The sequence below is a fragment of the Ambystoma mexicanum genome, chromosome 3q (genome assembly GCF_040938575.1).
Source record: "Ambystoma mexicanum isolate Mex_15411 chromosome 3q, UKY_AmexF1_1, whole genome shotgun sequence".
Taxonomy (NCBI): Eukaryota; Metazoa; Chordata; class Amphibia; order Caudata; family Ambystomatidae; genus Ambystoma; species Ambystoma mexicanum.
The window spans coordinates 1264360103-1264379337 of NC_090926.1; the positions used below are offsets into that span (position 1 = coordinate 1264360103).

Below are 19235 nucleotides of genomic sequence, written 5' to 3' on the forward strand. Positions count from 1 at the left end.
GCCATTCTTGCCATGGTCTTCTATGAAACACTGAAGTGCCACTTGTTTGAATATTGCCGGTTGCGGTCTGTGACCGTTCCATTGCAGTGCAGAAGTCCTCACTCTTGTCCCCACGACTGAGGCTCAGGAACCACAGGATCTGCAGAGCTGCACAGGAACAGGAGTCGTCTGCTGCACATTTCTTCAACCTAAAGGTACTGTCCAGTCTAAGAACTTACTCTTGTTGTGCCACCTTGCTTGTTCTCAGCTGAGACTTGTCTTGGTTGCACCTGTAGAGTTGCTTGCATCTTCTACTACTCACAGGCCTAACAGCTTGTGACCCTACATTTGATTCTACTTTTCCTACAAATATTTCTAAAACATTGTGCAAGAATTTTACTTGCCTGCAAGAAGAGCTTCAGTTCACCTTGACTTTTGCTAACTTAACATTGGCTGGCCTGGTTCCCTGAATGACTCTTCTCTCCTCTGCTTATGTGTTTTGCCTTCCTTCTAGGAAAGAGTTAACTGACTTTGAATTGAGGGGGTTTTAAAGTACTTACCTGATTAAGAATAATTGCGTAAACCCTTGTCTTATTCTGAAACCTCTTTTCTTTGACACTCCTTTCCATAATATTCTAAATGCAACAGTGATATATATGTCCCCAGCACCCTAACTATTTAAGTAATCTTTGGGTGTAGGTAGTGTATCTGGGCTATCCCAAATGGATATTTGCTGATTTAGAAAACTAAGAGTGTGTATTTCGAAGTATATTTGTGTGTTTCTTTATATTGCTCCCTTCTGAAGAAGGTTTATTCAAACTGACTGTTAAATTAATAATTGTTTAATCAAAAAACCTTGTGTAAGAGTTTATTTGAATACTTGTCACTGTGAATCTCTGTAACTCCCGTACAGCTCCCATCGACCCCTCTTGAGATAAGCCTGACTGATCACACGCTGCCAACCTGTGTAGTACAGACCTATACCAAAGGTTGGGTTCCTATTACCAGGAGGTCAGGGTTTGTTGTAGTGCACCCAAAGGGGTACTGCATACAATCTTGCCTAACTGCTCTGATCTGCCCAGTTCCGATTGTTCCTGATCAGGTCAAGGAACCCAATACGTTTTTTTAATATTCAAAGGGATTGTAGAACCACCTCCACCACCAAGATCGTAAGGAAGCTCAACAACCAATGGGTTGGGGTGTGGAGGTGGGGGGGGGTGCAAAAACCAATCCCCTAATCGGAAAAACAGGTCTCGTAGACCTAGGGCCTTCCTGCACAACTTAAGGACTCCTCCTTCACTTTCAATAAGAAAATCCCCTAAAAGATCTAGGAAGGAGCTCGCATTGCCTGCTACTGAATCAATGAACTCATTAACTCGAGCCTCAACATTAAATGGAGATTAACCTGAGGAGAAGATGGAGTCGATAGATGACACCTGCTTAAGTGACCTGCTGGAAGTAATATCTCAAGAAGATGATGCCAACTGGAACAATCTGCCTCACTCGGGGTGGGCAGAAATTGAAAGACTGGCCGATCAAGTAGCCCCAGGACATCTTATAAGGTCAAAGAGCATTATAAGAGCTAACGACAAGGTCCCACAGTCAAAAACAACGGAAGAGGGCTTCTTGACAAAGGAACAGAAAAGACCTCTATTGGAAGCTCTCCGAAATGATATGCAGGCAACTAATACCCAGCCTAGGTTAAAAAAAAAAGGGCTTGGAACAACACTGTAAAATTCAGTTGGAAAGAATTGGGAATGGATTGAAAACCCTGATCCTAGATCGCAGCAATGTGATTAAACTTTCCCAATATGTTCCGGGACTCCACCACATATCCGCTGACGATGTCAAAGTGGTAGAATTTGTTGAAGAAAAAAAGATGGATTGGGTTATTCTCCATTTAATATCTTAGGAGATTAATGAATCTTTACTTTCACAAAGTGACAAAATACTGCCTCTGGGTTGTGACCTAAGAGATTGGCAGGAAAAAGGAAAGTCTAGCATTGTGGAGGCGCTGACGTGAAATCGTCCAGAGGGATTTCAATGGGGATAAAAACAGATGTAAAGCGGAGAAATCGAGTGGATCGGTTGGGTCAAAGGACTCCTAATCATCAACGTGCTCAGCTTACTAAGAAATGCAGGGGCAAACTGGAGTTAATTGTCACCCGAGATGCGGAAAAGATGCCTTTTGGTCTACCCGATATGACCAAACTTAGATTTACAGTTGATATCAGTAATCTGTCCCGGAAATCTGAGTCTAAAGGTAACGCTGGGAATCAGGCTGGAGCACAGCTATTCAATTGGGACTAGTTAGCCGGAGCACTGGTTAAAAGCAATCAAAAATAGACTGATCAAGGAGCACCTGGCCTTGCCCTTCAAATTGGATCCTGGAATATGAGAGGGTATAAACAATTATTCACGGAAAATGTAAAGGATCTGGGCTAATATGACATTCTCTGTTTACAGGAGACATGGTTCAGAACCACCCCTCCTTCTTGTGATGGATATGAACCCTATTTCAATCCAGCGAATAAGGGGATTATGGGGAGACCCTATTTGAGGCCTCCTGACGTTGATTAAAGTAGATTCAGTCTTTACATTGAGGAGCCATGAATCCCCAAATCCATATGTTCAGGTGTTAAAATTTGTAAGAACAGTGTCAGGAACGCGTGCCTTTTTTCTGCTAAGGCTTGTTTACCGGAGGGTGAATACCTGTAAGGAAACAAATTTCATCAAAACAATAATGAAAGTGATAGATGAAGTGCTGTGGGAATGGGAGATGCCGAGTGTAATCATTTGTGGGGATTTAAATGTCCGTCTGCTTGATGAGATGGGACGGCCAGAGAAGGAGAGTGCATTGAAGGGAAGAGCTTTACAGTGGTTCCAAGAGGTTGGAATCCGAGATTTAGTCATGCTGAATGCCCAAGTAGAGGGGAACGTACCAGGGGCATGCACATGGGGTAGAGGTCAAAATAGGTCATGCTTAGACTACTGCTTCATGTCCAGTAACATTTTGGGAAAAGTGTCTAAATTTGAAATAGTTAGACAGTCCCTTGGCGACCATGACCTAATTGCCATCTCGTTAAAATGGTCTCAGAGGTTGGAAGAGAGGGGTGTAATGGGCCCAGGGGAGGTCACCTGGGCTAATAATTGCCTAAGAGTGGGTAAAAAGGCCATCAGTGCCATCTTTGGACTATATGAGGCCGCAGTTGAAGGGAACAGCTCAAATGTTGAATATATGTGGATTCTTAAAGAATTCACAGTGCCATCTAGAGTAAACCAAAATCTTGGAACTTCCACAGAACATGCTTATGCTCCCATGGTAGTGAAATCAGGAAGATCGGGATACATGAGGACCTAGAGGCCCTGGAAAAGATCAGTCTCTGTAAGCAAGGGTATACAAAATGGCTTATCTCCATATGATGCCAACGACTCCAAATAGACTCAGAGCAAATGTTGGAAGCAGATTGTAATAAAAATACAAGAGATATGTGGGAATTGTTGAACAACGGCTGCAATTTTAGAACTTGCCATATGCTGGGTCCAATGAGTGAGTCTAGCTGGATCACTCATTATTCTTGTTTGTTAGCTGACCCAGGGCTGCTGGTGGGAGGTGAGGTAGTTGAGGTGCTCTCTAGTTGGACGATTAAAATCGAGAGCTATGAGCTTGAGGGCCTGATCAAAAGACTTAGTTCCTCCAGAGCTGCGGGCCCGACAGCATATCGAATCAGCTGCTAAAAGAGAAACCCGTCGCCTGCGGCAGGCTAGCCACACTGTTGTGTGTCAGTTGTTTTGTGCGTAAGATCTGACCAAAGTCTTGGCGGAAGGCCATTATAGTACCGATTTACAAGAATGGCGATCGTAGCGACCCCCGGAACTATCGCCCTTCTTGACTTCCTGGGTAAACTTTTTGCCTCTGTATTTCTGCGTGATATGACCGCTTGGGCAACCACTGCTGGGAGGCATCGCCCCCGACAGACAGGATTTGTAAAGGGAGTGGGGACTTCCCTAAATCTCATTATAATCAACATTCTAAAACAAAGCTCTTGAATCGGGGACCTGCATCCATATGGCCTTTATGGACCTGGAACAGGCCTTTGACTGCGTAAATGGGGAGAAATTGTGGTCAAAATTAAATAACTGGAATTGTCCACCGGACCTGTTGGAGTCTATTAAAGCTCTTTACTCTGATACCTACATGCAAATCCGACTATTAGCCACAGGGATTCTTTCCCAAAAAATTAACACATATTGTGGACTGAGACCGGGTTGTGCCTTAGCCCCCCTGTTGGTTCAGCCTGTACGTTTCTGACCTTGGAAAATCACAGGAAACGGTCTGGACAAGGTTAATGGAACGGAAATTCCCTGGATCCTCTACGCCAACAACCTGGTGTTTATGGATCTGACCCCTGTGGACCTGCATAGACGAATTGAGGTTCAAGACCTATCTTGGGGTCAGTGACATGAAAATCGATGTACACAAAATTAAAGATTGGCCCGTGGGAAGCCGAGGAATGGTCCTTCATGGAAGGTTGGGAATGAGGCTCTTGAAGTGGTTGACACTATGGTTTACTGGGGGGGGGGGGGGAGTAACAATTAATAAAAACATAGATGAGTTCATTATCATTCCCTTTGATTAAAGACTAAAGGTCTTGCCGCCCAGGGAACCATGCTCCTCCGTAAATATTGCAAATTCTTCCTCTCTCCTCTGCTAATGTTCTATCGATAAAGTGGTGCCCATACTAATTTATGGAGCTGAAGGTATGCTAAACCAGTCCTGGAAAATGTGGGCTCTATTGGAGGGCCAGTTCTGGCATAATTACGCCTACATCGACTCCAGAGACTGTAGGCATAATTCATGCCTATCACTTTATACAGGAAATGTAGTGACCCCTTTTGAGGTATTTGGGCTAACTGAGGGAACACTGGACAAGGCCCTCTCTCGATGGTGGTTAAAGATTGAGGCGATTATGGTGGATATGGAGGTGGTGGTGGATGAGGTCATCTCAAACCCTTTAAAAATCAAAAAGAACCTTCAGGAAATGGATTGGTTTGAAACGGTGAGGAGGAGGAGCATAGATCCCTGAGACGCTGTTTGGGAAGAAAACGTAAGGGCTTAAACCAACCTCCTACATACATACTGAAATGTCCATCTTTCCACTATAGGGATCTGCTACTCTGAATATCCTGGCAACAAGAGAAGTTGAATTGTCAAGAAAGATGATCTCCGAAGCAAACTCTTATGGTGGGTCGTTAGAGGGGGTAGAAACACTGTCATCTTGCTACTTCATGTGATGCCCTAACCAATCTGCTATTGAAATTTAGAGCAACACATCCAACCCTTAACAATGACGGATAAACAGTGGTGGAAGTGGGTTCTTCAGGGAGAAAGAATGAGGCGATTCTAGATCAAGATTCTCTGCTTCTACAGGTTCCTGTGGATGCCCACGAAGATTTGGCCGGATTCGGACTTGGCAAGACGATGCACTTGTCTATGGTCGTAGGACACCAGGCTTTGGGCTTTTGCAGCTCTGATGAGGCACAGGAAGTTGGGGGTTGCGCCAAATGGAAGCTTGGCTTGAGGCTAGTTGGTCCCACCAGCCCAAAGGGGGAAGTTGCCCTGTATGGGTCTTCCCCGTCTATGTGAAAACCGGGTCCGCACAGCTGCAGGGCTTCACCGGGCACTTTTGCGGTCCAGGAGTGTGCAGCTGGCGTCTCATCACGTCTTCTTCGGATGTTCATCTCCAGTGGTCGACTCTGCTTCTAGTCCCAAAAAACTTGGTTTTTATGCGTTTAAAAAAAATAAATATATATATATATATATATATATTTGAAAAAAGTTTCCCATTCATTCTCAGCCTTGGATGTCAATCATACAGCAGGGTGGCTATCCTTTCATGACAGCCAGTGGGCCATTCAGGACTGTTTTCACTCAGGCACACCTAGAGACAAAGGACAAGGTAGTTACAGGACTCTCCCTCAGTTCCTGCCTTTCCAGAAACACTGGGACCTGGGCGGGTTTCAGGGCTGAAGCCTGCCAAAGGCAAAACACAAAGGGCTCAAACCAATTTCAACTAATAGAGTAAAAGCCAATAAATAACTAACAAACAGAAAATGGCAAAAAAAGAATGAGACCATTTTTTAAAAAAGGTGTCCCCCATGGGTGCTGTACTGCAGCTGCGGGGTCAGCATGCTGTAGAAATGTACAATGTTAGGAAAATTAAACCACTGCCACCAGCCATTTAAAGTAAGTTGGTGTAACAATAAATGTTACATGAGAAGTGGGATAGGGAATAACAAAATAATGCAGTAACCGCCCCTCCACACCCCCAAACCTCCACATAGGGTGGGGTGTTCAGGTCCCACAAAGAAAGAAAAAGATAAGTAAGACAGGGATCATCTTGCTATTCTTGGGAACGGTAGAAACATTTAGAGAAGGCCAAGGGGCGACTTAGTGGCACTGCAGCTAAGGTGCTGTCTGTGCAAAGCAGCTGCCTACGGAGTTTGTCAGACTCCATAAAACAGTAAAACACATAAATCCTAGTCTGGAAAAATACACGAGGGAGTGAGAAAAAGGTCCCACTCAGGAGCAAAATATTACAAGCCCGAAGTCCAGCAAAAGAGCTGGAGGTCTCTAAGGTTAAAGATAATTAGCACAGAAATGACAATTCTCCCTAACACTGATCTAATAAAAGAAAAAGCCAAGAAGGATACCTTGAGGACAGTACTTATTAAGGAAAATAAAAGAATCTAAAAAGGAGAGCCCACAGGGCTCCCAGCAACGGTATCCAGTCTTTGCATCGAAATAAATTTCATCGATTGCTATCCATCGAAATGTATTCATTGAAATGCTTTTCCATCGAAAAGCATATTCATTGAATACATTTTGATTGATTTCTAGGGTTAGGGTTAGAGTTGGGGTCGAGGGGGTGCCCTTGGGGGATTGGGGACCCCCCCAAATAAAGCTAGAGGAAGTTGGCCAGTGCTGAAATACTTTAAACGTTATATAATGTTAGGCATGTTTCATCGAATTTGCATGCAAAAAATGGAAGGGTTTTGTTACATAAACAATTTGCACTTAATGTATGGGAATTCGATTAATCATTTTCGATGGAAATTATTCAATGCATTTAATTCTCAATGCAAAGAATTCAATGCAAAGACTATAAACCCCAGCAACACTGCCCAGAAGGTGCTGTGTGCTGAAAATGTTAAACATACATGCCTTTTAAAAAGTATGGAGGAAAGGAAGACTCATAAAACAAAGTAAAAACATAATGAAGAGGGTTCCCACGGTCGGGGCAAAAAGAAAATGTGGGGAAAAAGGCCCCCCTTCAGTAGAACAACAAAAAAGGTCCAAGAGTCCAGCAGAAAATGCTGGGGGTCTCACAGGTAGAGGGCATTTGACATAAATATGAAAGATCTCCCTAACACTTGTCCTGCCCTCCCCCCCCCCCCAACCCTACCTGACTAAGGGACGGTAAGCTCAAATCCACAGAAAGCATCTATCCTCCTCTCCCCCATCCTTTAAGGCCATAAGATAACATTTGGAGTAGTCTTTGTCTTCCATTCCACTGCCCTTTGGTCGTTGAACCTGGGTAATACCTTCTGAAAGTTAAGAACACAATTTACTTAACTAGTATCTTCTTTGAGCAATCACCAACACAAGTGAAACAAACTCCAGAGACTAACTTCTGGGGAGAAGCATCTTGGCTCCTGTCGCTTTTTGGGAACAAGGCCTCATTTTTCTTATAATATGAATAATAAGTAATTTCAATGCATTTTAAGAACCTATGGTGAGTATTGTGCGATAATACCACCTGCTAGTTAGTTTTATTCTTTAGTGTGTGTAGAGGCCTAGAATACATGTATATTTTTATACATTGATGTCTAAATTGAACTATTGCGGGATTCACTGTGTGGACTCGTTATGGGCCCCTGGCCCCACTCCTTCTCCCTTGAGAATAGCCTTGACTGTTCTCCACATTTACCTGGATTGGGTTTTGGCTGACCGCTGAGTTTCCTGTTCACTAGAACTAGGGTGGCCTCCTAAAATCTGTCCACAGGCCCGATCCTAGAAATCCGCCTGAACACCTGTATTTTCCTGTGCAGGCATATATAACTCTGTTCAAAAAGGATCTTATTTTCTACTAAATGTTGTCTGTGCAATTTATTCAAATAGTCTAATGGTCCACCTTTTCCGTTTCTCCATGGTCTGCAGAGAGATGCCTCCCCAAGCTACGTAGAGGAGCAGAAGCAGATTCAAGCTAGGTAAGTGTCCACGTGACCTGCAAAAGGGCACCTATCTTTAATACATTTGCGCTGAAGGCCCCACTATTGCCATGTATGCTTTGCTTTCTTTAAAAGCTCATTGTGCTTCATTGCTCTTGCCTTTCTTAACACAGTTTTAAATCCTTAATGTTTACAGTTTTTCATGATTTCTTTTTTTGTTATTGTGGCAGTTGCTGACTGTTCTGGAAATTTCTCATTTCTGTGCTAATTCCCTTCAAACTTGGAGACCGCCAGCTGTTTTGCTGGACCTTGGGACTTTACATTTTTTATCCTGGAGGGAGTGAGACCTTTTTCTCACTCCCTTATGTATTTTTCTCTGATTTGGACTCTGTGTTTCTTTTGGTTTTGGTTTTGGAGTCTGACAAACTCCATAGGCATCACCTTTTGTATTATAACACCCAGCACCCTCCGTGCAGTGTTACAGATAAGTACTTTGGATTTCTCTTAAATACCGTTCTTGGGTAAACTACTGTCCCCTAGAATAGTAAAATGAAATTGACTTTACTTACCAGTTTTTCCTATGTAGGTCGGGCACAAACCATCTTATGTGGAAGTACTGGGGGGTTACTTAGTAGCCCCTTATCCTACTTTCTCATGTAACATTTTTATGTTCCCCTCACTACATTTAATGGCTGCTGGTAGTGGTATTATTTTTCTACCATTTTGTGTGTTTTATTTTGGTATACATTTTTTAAATATTAGGTATATAGTTCCCATGAAACGTTTACCAATCACAGTTAAACAAAATTGAGAAAATTATGAACACAAAAAAATACAGAACAATACATCATAAAATACAGACTACTTCATCTTCCACCTCTTACAAGATTACATCTTAGTATTTTTAAATTTCATTCTGTATTAGAATAATTTTCTTGTCCCACTTAGTAATACTTCGTATCAGGGAAGATGTCCATTAGAAAATGTTAGTCCAAAAAATAATTTAGGTTCATTTCCTGTCACGACCCATTTCCTTGAACCCCCACCCCCCGGGCAGACCCATGGGCCAGGAGGGGTCTCGGTTCGGGCCCCCAACAAGTTTAGGCATCCTTGGCCAAGGCCCTCCTGGGGCAAGTCCTGGCGCCTTTGGCGCCAGGCTCATACTTAATGAGACTTGTGCTTGTTGCTGAGGACTACTTTTTTCAATGCCAGTCAACATGGAGGCATCCACATAGCTTGGCTCCTGGGAACCAAGCTATGCGGTATAGTGTTTTGGCTGTGGTAGCTTAGGGACTACTTTTCCTGGACTTTTTTTTGAGGCTATGTAAACCACACCCGATTGGAAGAACACGCTTCGCGTTACTTTGCGATCCAGCAACGTGACGCTTACCGTGTTCTGCAGCATCTGCAAACCTCGGATGAACCGCACCTGAAAGGACAAAAAGGACATTGTTATTAGCAGCAGCTTACCTGAGATTCCGCCGTTAGCTGTCCACTGCTCCTGCGAGCAGCATCCAAGGAACAGCGTGCCTCCTGGATCGTCGAACCTGCAAGAGAGAAAAGAGACATTAGACAATACATTTGAGCCGGCAGCTTACCTCAAGTCACCCCTCGATCAGCACCGCTCTGAAACTTCTTGCTCCGGTGAACACCACAACCTGCGGGAGCAAAAGACAACAGGTTAGCAAGGCAAGACATCATCATAGCGCTGCGCAAGCGCTCACCTACCGCATCAAGGTGCTCTCGAAACACCATCACTCGCTGGTGAGTCCAAATCCAGCCAACGTTCCACAGCGGACTTCCGCGCACCTAAAGAGAGAAAAAAGGACATTAGTTAATCAAGGAAAGGCTTAAAGTATACAGTAATAAGGCCTACCTGGGAGACTTTAAAAGGGCAGCATCAGTGAAGTAACTAGATTGCATTCGCCCACAGAGGACAACGCGCCCCTGCCAAGAAGGCAGGACAGAGAGCACGCCAAAACCCAAAACAAGGTGAGGAAAGGTCTGGGAGGGGCCGCGAGCATACTGGGTGTTGGGGGGCTCTTATCCCAGTTGCTCAGACTTGAACATTGCCCACCTGTTTTCCAGGCAGTACTTCCCCGCTGATAAATCCAGGGAGCGACCGAGAGGAGTACCAGAGACCCGGCAGCTGGGTGGCGTCCCCGTGGATACCAGGTGAGCATAACATTTCCTCCATAAAGACGCTCCAACCATCTCCGTCATTGGTCTTTAGGGCGTCTGATATTAAGTAACTCAAGTGTGGTGGTCTTTAGATTTTCGCTGCTGCACAATTCAAGATGACGTGTTTTAAGTTTTCTGTTGGCCCACAGCAAAATCTACATGCTGAGTCCAGAATTCCTTCTTGTTTCCTTGCGAAAAGGATTTTATTTTGTGTGGATATCGTTAATTATAAATTGGTGAAATGCATTTGTCCGCATTGGACATGGGCATTTCAGAAGATACTTTGGTGTTCGATCTAACAATCTGTCGTGCATTTTTGCCACACTCCACAATTTCGATGGTTCCAGTTTTCTTTCGGTGCTGCTCCAATCAGTGCACCATAACTTGACCTTAGTCTTGTTGCGATTTGTTTTTAAATGGTCTTCACTAGAATTGGTGTCCTGTTAGATCTGTTTACAGTTTGAAGACGATACCAATATCACTGCATCTTGATAAGTTATGTTTCTTTTTTAGAATCTCAATTGCGGCAAGCAGTCTTTCAAAATGAATTTTCTGAACAAGTTGAGAGAATTCCACATAACTCGGCCATACATAGACGGCAGTTTGGCAGCCCCAAGATCAGTTTCCAGAGGCTGCCTTCTACTAACTTCCACATTTCCTGCAATGTGGAAAGGGCTGTTTCTGCTTCGAATGTCAGAACTGGAATCGCCTTCATTTTATAGAATTCCATGACATGCGACAGAATTTTGCTCTTTTATCTTGATTGGCATTGACTAGTGTTCCAAGGTATTTTGTTGTGACTTTTTAACACGGACTGAATCCTCGGCTGCAGTATTGCACTCATGGGTGCCCATTTTGTCAAAATGGCCCGTCTTCTTCTTTTTTCAACATTTTTTGCTTGTGAGGTCTTTCTTGGGTTTTACTCTGCGTGCCAAACCAGGTTTGGTCCCTTTGTTCGAATTTGTCTTTGGTGGGATTCACTGGTGAAGCCCGCCGCTGGCTCCAGCTTGTCTGCCAGGCCAGGAAGCGAGGGAGGTACCAGAAACTCACTTTGCTTAATCTCCTTGATTACAGGATTCCACCCAAAGGTGATAGACTGGCTGTCCTTTCAGGACAGCCATCCTGCTGTGTGTGTGTGTGTGTGACAGCTATTCTGCGAACGAATGGGAGAAACCTGCATAAAAGGCGAAGTCTCTTGGAGAGAAGGCAGAGTCGACCACTGGACGAAGGGCCTGGAAAAACTGGAAGAAATGCTTGCTGTACCCTCCTGGACCGTTGGTTTGCCCAGTGAAGCCCTGCTGCAGTGCTGAAGCTGCACATTTTGGATCGACTAGAGAAGCCCAAAACGGACAAATTCTTCCCTTGGGTTGGTGGGACCAACTGACCCCAAGACCGACTTGACTGGAACCCCTCTTCCTGCTGGCTGTACTACTTTGCTGCTGCTGAAACTGAGTGCCAGGGGACAGGAACATCAGGAACGAGTGCATAGTCTTTAAGTCGGACCCAAGCTCCATGAAGATCCTGAGGACCCTCCCGAAGCAGGGTGACCAAAGCCTGAGCCACCTCAACAGCGCTGGACCCCAGAAGCAAAGGGAGCCCACAAGGTGTCCAAGAACCGTGGTGCTGCTATTTGGCAGTAGCTGAAACCGCGAAGTGCCGCTGATCTGAAGTAAGCCCATTGCCGCCACCGACCATCAAACTGCAGTGCAGGAGTCCAACAGACGTCCTCCCTCTTGTCCCCACAACTGAGGCCCAGAAACACAGGAACTGCAGGACTGCAACCAGATCAAAAGCCAGCTGGATCCTTTTCTTCCGACCTAAAATGCTATCTAACTCGAGATGCTTACCTCTTGTTGCTTGTTCTCACTGGAGACTTCCATTAGCTGCTTTGTGCAGAGTTGCTTGCCTCTCTGCTCTTCACAAGTCACCCAGCTTGTGGCCCAACAGTGATACTTATTTACAAACTCTCTATATATCATTGTGCAAGACGTTTGTGCCGTCTACAAGAAGTGCCTCAGCTCCCTTAGACTTCGTTCAATTGACATTGGCTGTCCTGGCTCCCTGCAGACTCCTCTGACCCTTTGATATGTTCATCTGTCCCTCATAGGTCATACATAAGTTACTTGTATTGCTGGGAAAGGGTTAACCTATACTTCATTGGGGGATTGTAAAGTACTTAACTGTTCAGAGAACCTGTTCTGTTTCCTTCCCTAACCGTTTCCTTTTTCCACAACTCCAGTATTGCATTAAGTGTTAAAATGATATATTAATGTCCACAGTGTCCTAGCTATTGGGGTGTGTGTGGGGTGTGTGTGGGGGGTGTGTGTGGGGTGTGTGTGGTGTGTGTGTGTGTGTGTGTGTGTGTGTGTGTGTCAGTCTCTCATCCCAAAAGGTTATCTACTTAACTGAAACTGAAGGAGTGTATTTTTAAAGTGTATTTTATTGTTGCATATTGCCCTTTCTAAAGAAGGCTTATTTCAAAAAGGACTGTTAAATTAACAAATTATTATTTTAATAAGAACCCTTGAGTAGAAGTGTTATTTGAATGCTTGTCACTGTGAATCTCTGCATCTTTACAGCTCACATTGACCCCTCTTGAGATGAGCCTGGCTGCTCAGTCACTCTACCAACTTGTGTAGTACAGGCCTATACTAAGGGTTGGGTAATCTATTGCTAAGAGGACAAGGATGGTCTCCCACAGGGTTACTACATACAATCTTGCCTAACATGACTTCTGTCTCTTTACATCTCACTTTGGACCTCGTCCCTTCTTTGAGCAAGTCATCTGTCCCTTTACTGGGCATCACAGAAGGTCATCGCCTTGCCTGATCACTCTATGACCTTGCTTCTCTCCACTTCGTGCCATGTGCTTCCCTACGCAACATATCCCTGCTCCCCCAACCTAGCGCATCCCTCTGAGTTTTCCCCACATTCTTGTTCCTGCTCCTCTGGTCTTGTGCATACTTCTCAACGTTGCTCCCCATGCAACCCAGGCCTACTTCCTTCCTCTCCAGGCTCCCCTGAGCCGCGAGCAGTGTACTGTTCCCTGCTTGTGTCTCTGCATTCCATACCCTTTCGTATTGTGACTATTGTATTGTCATTCCACTTCATCCCTTGCATTTTCCTATTACTTCCAGGTCTCCTTGCATGACCAGTGTTTGTGTGTTTTACTTTGTGGTGTTACCATAGTATTGTTTACGTGCTGCATTGTGTGAATTTCATTTGTTTCTTGCACGGTTTTCTCCACACACAATAGGGCCCCGCAAGATACCCGTGGTCTTCTTCTGTGGTGTACATACTTGTTGCCCCCTCCATTGTGTGTGACCCCCCCATGTTCCTCCTCCGTTTGCCCCTCCACCCCCCTGTCTCTAGTATGAGACCCCCCTCTGCTTTGGTCCACCCCTCTCGCCTTACTCTCCGCCCGTACCTTCCATGGTGCTCTATGTCTCCCCGATCTTCTATAACTGCTATTCTATTGACTATCCTATCCCTCTCACTACGTCTGGTAGGATGAAGCTCAAAAGGGACATCCTGGTCTCCAACCCAGGCCTCCCTACGCTGATGCCTACATCAGTGCTTCCTCAAGATAGACCCTCACCGACATCCTCTTGGCCGTTCCCTCTCTAGGCCTATGGACCCCCCCCATATGGTCTCTGTTCCCTCTCCTTGTTACTCACCTTTTTCCTCCTCTCCCATTAATGGTGGCACCCGGTGGAAGGCCCACCTGGCCCCCTTACACTCCTCCAAAACTACCATTAATGTCTACTTAAATGGGCCAGTCTTGGTCCAGGGCCCTCAGGCCAATGTCCTCCTTTTTGAAACATGCTTCCCGTGCCTTATCAACGTCCTTCCTTCTCCTGCTACTCCTACCTACCCCTCTCTGACTCCTCTGCCGCCTCCTTCCTACGCCACCTCTCTGGCACCCTCTTCTTTCTCTCCGACAACCCTCCATATCCTCCTTCCTTCTCTGCCCATTCTTGGGCACCTCTAACACTTCGGCAGGGCATATCTCATGCCTATACCCCTCCACTGAAGTCTTGCAAAGGTGGCAATCTGCTCCATGTCGCTATTCTTAACTCTCGCTCTGCTGGCAAACACTCGAAGAGCTTGATTTGGATGTACTCTGTCTCACTGAGATTTGGTTCACGGGCAGCTCTGTCACAAGTTTTGACACGCCCCTCCCTGATGGCTACAAGATCCTCTGCGAACCCAGAACCAACGTCCTGTAGGGGGGAGTATCCCTGTTCTTCCCAGAGTGGATCCCTGTTTCTGTCTGTCATTCCTATGCAGACCTACTACTCCTTTGAATGCCTGGTCTGCCGGCTCTCTAGCTTTCCTGTGGCCACGATCTACAGGCCGCCTGGCCAGGTGGCCCTCTTCCCCTCTGAGTGGGCTGACCTCCTCCTCACTCCTTTCCTCCCTCTGGACTTGCTTTCTCTTTCTCCCTCTCTTTCTCTCTCTCGTTCTGTCTCTCTTTCTCTCGCTCTTTCTCTTTTTCCTTTCTATTTCTCTCCTCCCCCTTCTCCTTTCTCTCCCCACCCATTCCCCAAACCGGTATCTACTTACTTAACTGAAGGAGTGTATTTCTGAGGTGTATTTTACTGTTGCATATTACCCTTTGTAAAGAAGTCATATTTTTAAAACTGATAATTATTTTAATAAGAAACCTTGAGTGTAAGTGTTATTTGAATGCCTGTCACTGTGCATCTCTATGTTGCATCTCTACGGCTCACATTGACTCCTCTTGAGATAAGCCTGGCTGCTCAGCCACACTACCAACCTGTGTAGTGCAGACTTATACCAAAGGTTGGGTTTCTCTCGCCAGGAGGCCAAGGTTGCTGTAGTCTCCCAAAGGGTACTGCACACAATCTTACCTAACAGTCCAACTTTGGTCTTTCCTCTCTTCCATCTCTCTCTCTACATGGTGTTCCCCAGGGGTCTAACCTCTCTCCCTGGCTCTTTAACCACATCTCTACCTTCTGTTCTAACTTCAGTGTTATGCGGATGACAACCAGCTCTCCTTCAGGCTCCCCTCAGCCTCTCCTGCTCCTTCTCTCATACCTGACTGTCTGCAATTCAGGAACGGTGTGCTTCCAATGATCTCTCCCTTAATGCCCGTAAGACTGATATCCTTCTCATTGGGACACCTGCTCCCGCTTTCCATCTCTCACTCTGGCCGCCCACCCTGGGCTCTCTACCTGCACCTTCCTGTGAGGCTAAACCTTGGTGTCATTGACTCCACCCTCTACTTCTCTCGTCACATTTGACGTCTCTAAGAAGTCACACTATCAGCTGCACTTCCTCAGAGGTATTCTTCCTTTTCTCACTTTCCCCAGAAGCTCACTGTCTCCAGAGCCCTGGGCGCCTCTACACTGAACTACTGCAACATCCTCTTTCTAAATCTGCCTGCCTCCATTTTTCACCCTTTACAATGAATTCAGAACAGGACTGCAAGACTTGTCCTTGGCCTCAAGCCTAGGGATCGTTTCTCCAGCCCTGAAATCTCTCCACTGGCTCCCTGTGGTTGCAAAGATCAAGATCAAGACCCTCTGCATCGTCCACGAGGCTTTCTGGAGCAAGGGTCCACACTACATCCAACTTCCTCTTCCTAAGCCTCTTCTGAGCCCTGCGCTCATCCACCTCCAACTCTGAGGGTCATATGCTTCTACAGACAGAGGGTGGGGGGTAGATCTCTGTCCTCGGCTGGGGCCTCCCTCTGTCGCAGCCTCCCTGCCTCTCAAACTTGAGCAGGACCACCGAAGGTTCCGGAAGCAACTCAAGACCTTCCTTTTTGCTTCCACTTTCTCCCTCTCCCTTCCTGATGTTCCTGTCTGCTGCGCATACAGGTTACCTGGCCTCCCTCTGCACATACAGAGCCAGGCTCCTGCACAACCAGTTGCCTTGCACTACCTCCGGGCCTCCCAACCACTTAGGGACTGTATCGGCAACCCTACAGTCCCCTGACTCTCTGCACTTATGAACCACCTCCCTGGCAGCACTTATGAGTTCCTTTGCACTACCTTCCCCTACCCCCTGGCACTTGCGTGATCTAAATGACACAAGACCTAGTAAGATTATTGTTTTGTCCTCCTTCTGTCTTCCCTTCCTTGTCTTGTCGCGTCTAGAAACACTGTGTACATGACAGGCACGTTATAAATGACTTGTATCATATATCACTGAAGTAAACGCATCTAAAAGTGTTTACTGTGCTCCACCAGCATGCTCCTAGCTATGCGGCTTAACAGCCTGTTTTACTTTCTAAAATCAATCTGTTCTCCCATCTAATAACAAATGGGGAGTAGCAAACATGTGTGTCTGTCCCCTAATGTCAACTGCACTGCTGAGGTGATCAGCTGTGCGACAAGCAATTTCCACCAATAGGACCTCTGCTATAGTGCTGTCTGGTGCAATGACATCCAGTCTATCTATTAATAAATCACAGAGACCTATGCCCCCTTCCTGCATGCAATCCGTGGTAATTCCGATATTTAAGATGGGGAACAGAAGTGATCATATGAATTACTGATATTGACCTTTAAGATATGCTAGAACAGCGTATGTTGTGCCAGGAACAGCTAGTATGATAACATATGTATGTGCATTTACAGGAATTGATACCTACAAAGATTATTTTGTTTACAAGAAAAATCTCTAAATCCTTCATAAAAATACATTAACTACATCAACTTGGAAGGAAAACGGTTCAGTAGATTTTCATTTTTATGCAACTCGCCTCTACAAATGAGTCCCCCGGCTGGATTTAAGGATTTTTGGTCTGTTACCTTAAGTGAGTGGGAACATTTTTCCACACTCACTCATTCTTTTTCCATATGTTTTTGGGATACTTTGCATTTCTTTTAATACCTTTTGCTTGGAGTTATACTTTTCTCCAAGTTTTATGGCATCTGTCTTTTGACTTTTGCATCACACAGCACTCTGCAGTGTTACAGGAGCCCTTTTGGCTTCCCTTTAATTTTCTGTTATAGGGGGATATTTTGTATCCTTCCTATGCCTTTATATTGTGAGATCAGAACACCCCACCTTATGTGGAGTTCTACATACTATCCCCCTTTTCACTGCTCATGTAACGTGTTGGTTACAGTGAAAAGCTAATCTGAATGGCTGGTGGCAGTGGTTTTATTCTACCTACTTTTGTGACGTTTTTACTTGCAGGCTGTGCTTGCAGCCGTGGTAGTGCACAGAAGGGTCACTATTGACCCAAAATGGTGACTGTGTTCTTTTTATGACATTTTGTTTGCTTGTCCCTTCTTGGTCCTTGTGCTGTGCTGGTTGGGGAGGTCCTAGTTTGACTTTTGTTTTCAGTGAGAATCCTTTGTGAAGTACGTCAAGGCTCTAGTGTGCCTGTGAGGACACAAAAAGGGGGAGGACTCCGAAACTCTGCTGCTCTTTGCCTTCTGGTGGGCCTGCTTGGAACCAGTTAACCTGGGAGGATAAGGGGCTGGCTGCATAAAAGGCATGGATCCTGAGGCTGAAGACGAGCCTACCGCTGCAACAGAAGAATGAACAAAAAAGAAGACGAGAGATGTGCGCAGTCGCTTCCAGATGATTGGCGATGCCTTATATGTAATTGCTGCTGTTCGCCCCACCACCTCCTTCCAAGCATCAGGAGAACTCTGAAGAGGATGACTTCCCCTTTAGACCTGCATTTCAAGCCATCCAACGGCAAGCTGTGATCTTCACAGGCTGAAAAACGCCAATACCCTGGGACCCGTGGCCACTGTGCAGTACATCGTCTTCCGAAGATCGAATCATCCCGAAGGTTTGGACTCCTTCCAGACCTCCAGAGGCACGATCCCACCCCTTGAAGTCCCCTCACCAGAGTGTGGGACCAAGATAGTGAGACAAATCGACCAGGCTATAATCGTTCTTCCCTGGTGCTTCCCAAAAGGCTCCAAAATCGCAGAACTCCGAAGAATCCTTTGTCTGGAGCCTCTTCACTCGACTGCTGCTGCGATCTGCACTCCAGTATCCCTTCTTTAGTCTGCCTGACTAAGAATCCAGTGACCGTGTATGCTGCTGCTGCTGCTGCTGCTGCATCGTGGGGGTATCGTGCTGCAACCTCTTTACTCCTAAAGTAGTAGTCCCTGACCCTTTTTTCAAATACAATTTCTACTTCCTTTTTACACAAGAGTTCACCTAGAACACTTGACTTTTCTACAGCGGTGCCTTACTCGTTTTGCCCTCCAATCTTACTCTGAGACACTCATAACTAGATAGGAATGGACTTTTAAAGTGTTAGGTCCCTGTGAAAATAAAGTATTTACTTAACTTATGTAAGTTTTCTTTCATCCATTTTGTCCCGAAACAGATAGTCTGAAAAGTTATTAATGTTTTACACATTTTGAATTGCATGCTGGTATTCTTAAACTATTACAAAGTGGTTTACTTACTGAGAATAATGCAATTTATTTTTCTAAAGTAGCACTTAACTTTACCTAACTTGGGGTGTGTGTGTGTGTATATATATATATATTTTTTTTTTTTATATATATAAAAAATAAACCTTTATTTTTACTTAACGTTTAGTGTGTCAGTGTTTCCTCGGTCTTTGTGTTTACTCTTCTTTGTGCCACCTACAGTGCTCTTCTCCCTCCTAAAATGGGCCTGGCTGCTCAGCCATTGCTACCATTTATGCAACATTGGTGTTTAGACCTGGGATGTGTATGTAGATCTGTATATTATATTTCCTTATCTACCATGTATGCAACATTGGTTTTTAGGCACTCTGCTACATCTAGTTCGACAGGGAGTATAGGATTGAGGTCCCATACCTGGGTCAATAAGATTGACTCGCAATGAAAGCCATTCCTCTCTTGCGATAC

At 45.2% G+C, this 19235-nt stretch overlaps 1 protein-coding gene across 2 annotated transcripts in view; it reads left to right on the forward strand.

Moving 5' to 3' along the window:
* KRI1 (KRI1 homolog) overlaps positions 1-19235 on the forward strand; it is a 352880-nt gene that overhangs the window by 135967 nt on the left and 197678 nt on the right. For both annotated transcript variants that reach the window (XM_069604296.1, XM_069604297.1), the window contains exon 6: positions 8201-8250. In XM_069604296.1, coding sequence (XP_069460397.1) covers positions 8201-8250 — 50 coding nt within the window. The remainder of the gene's footprint in view (positions 1-8200; positions 8251-19235) is intronic.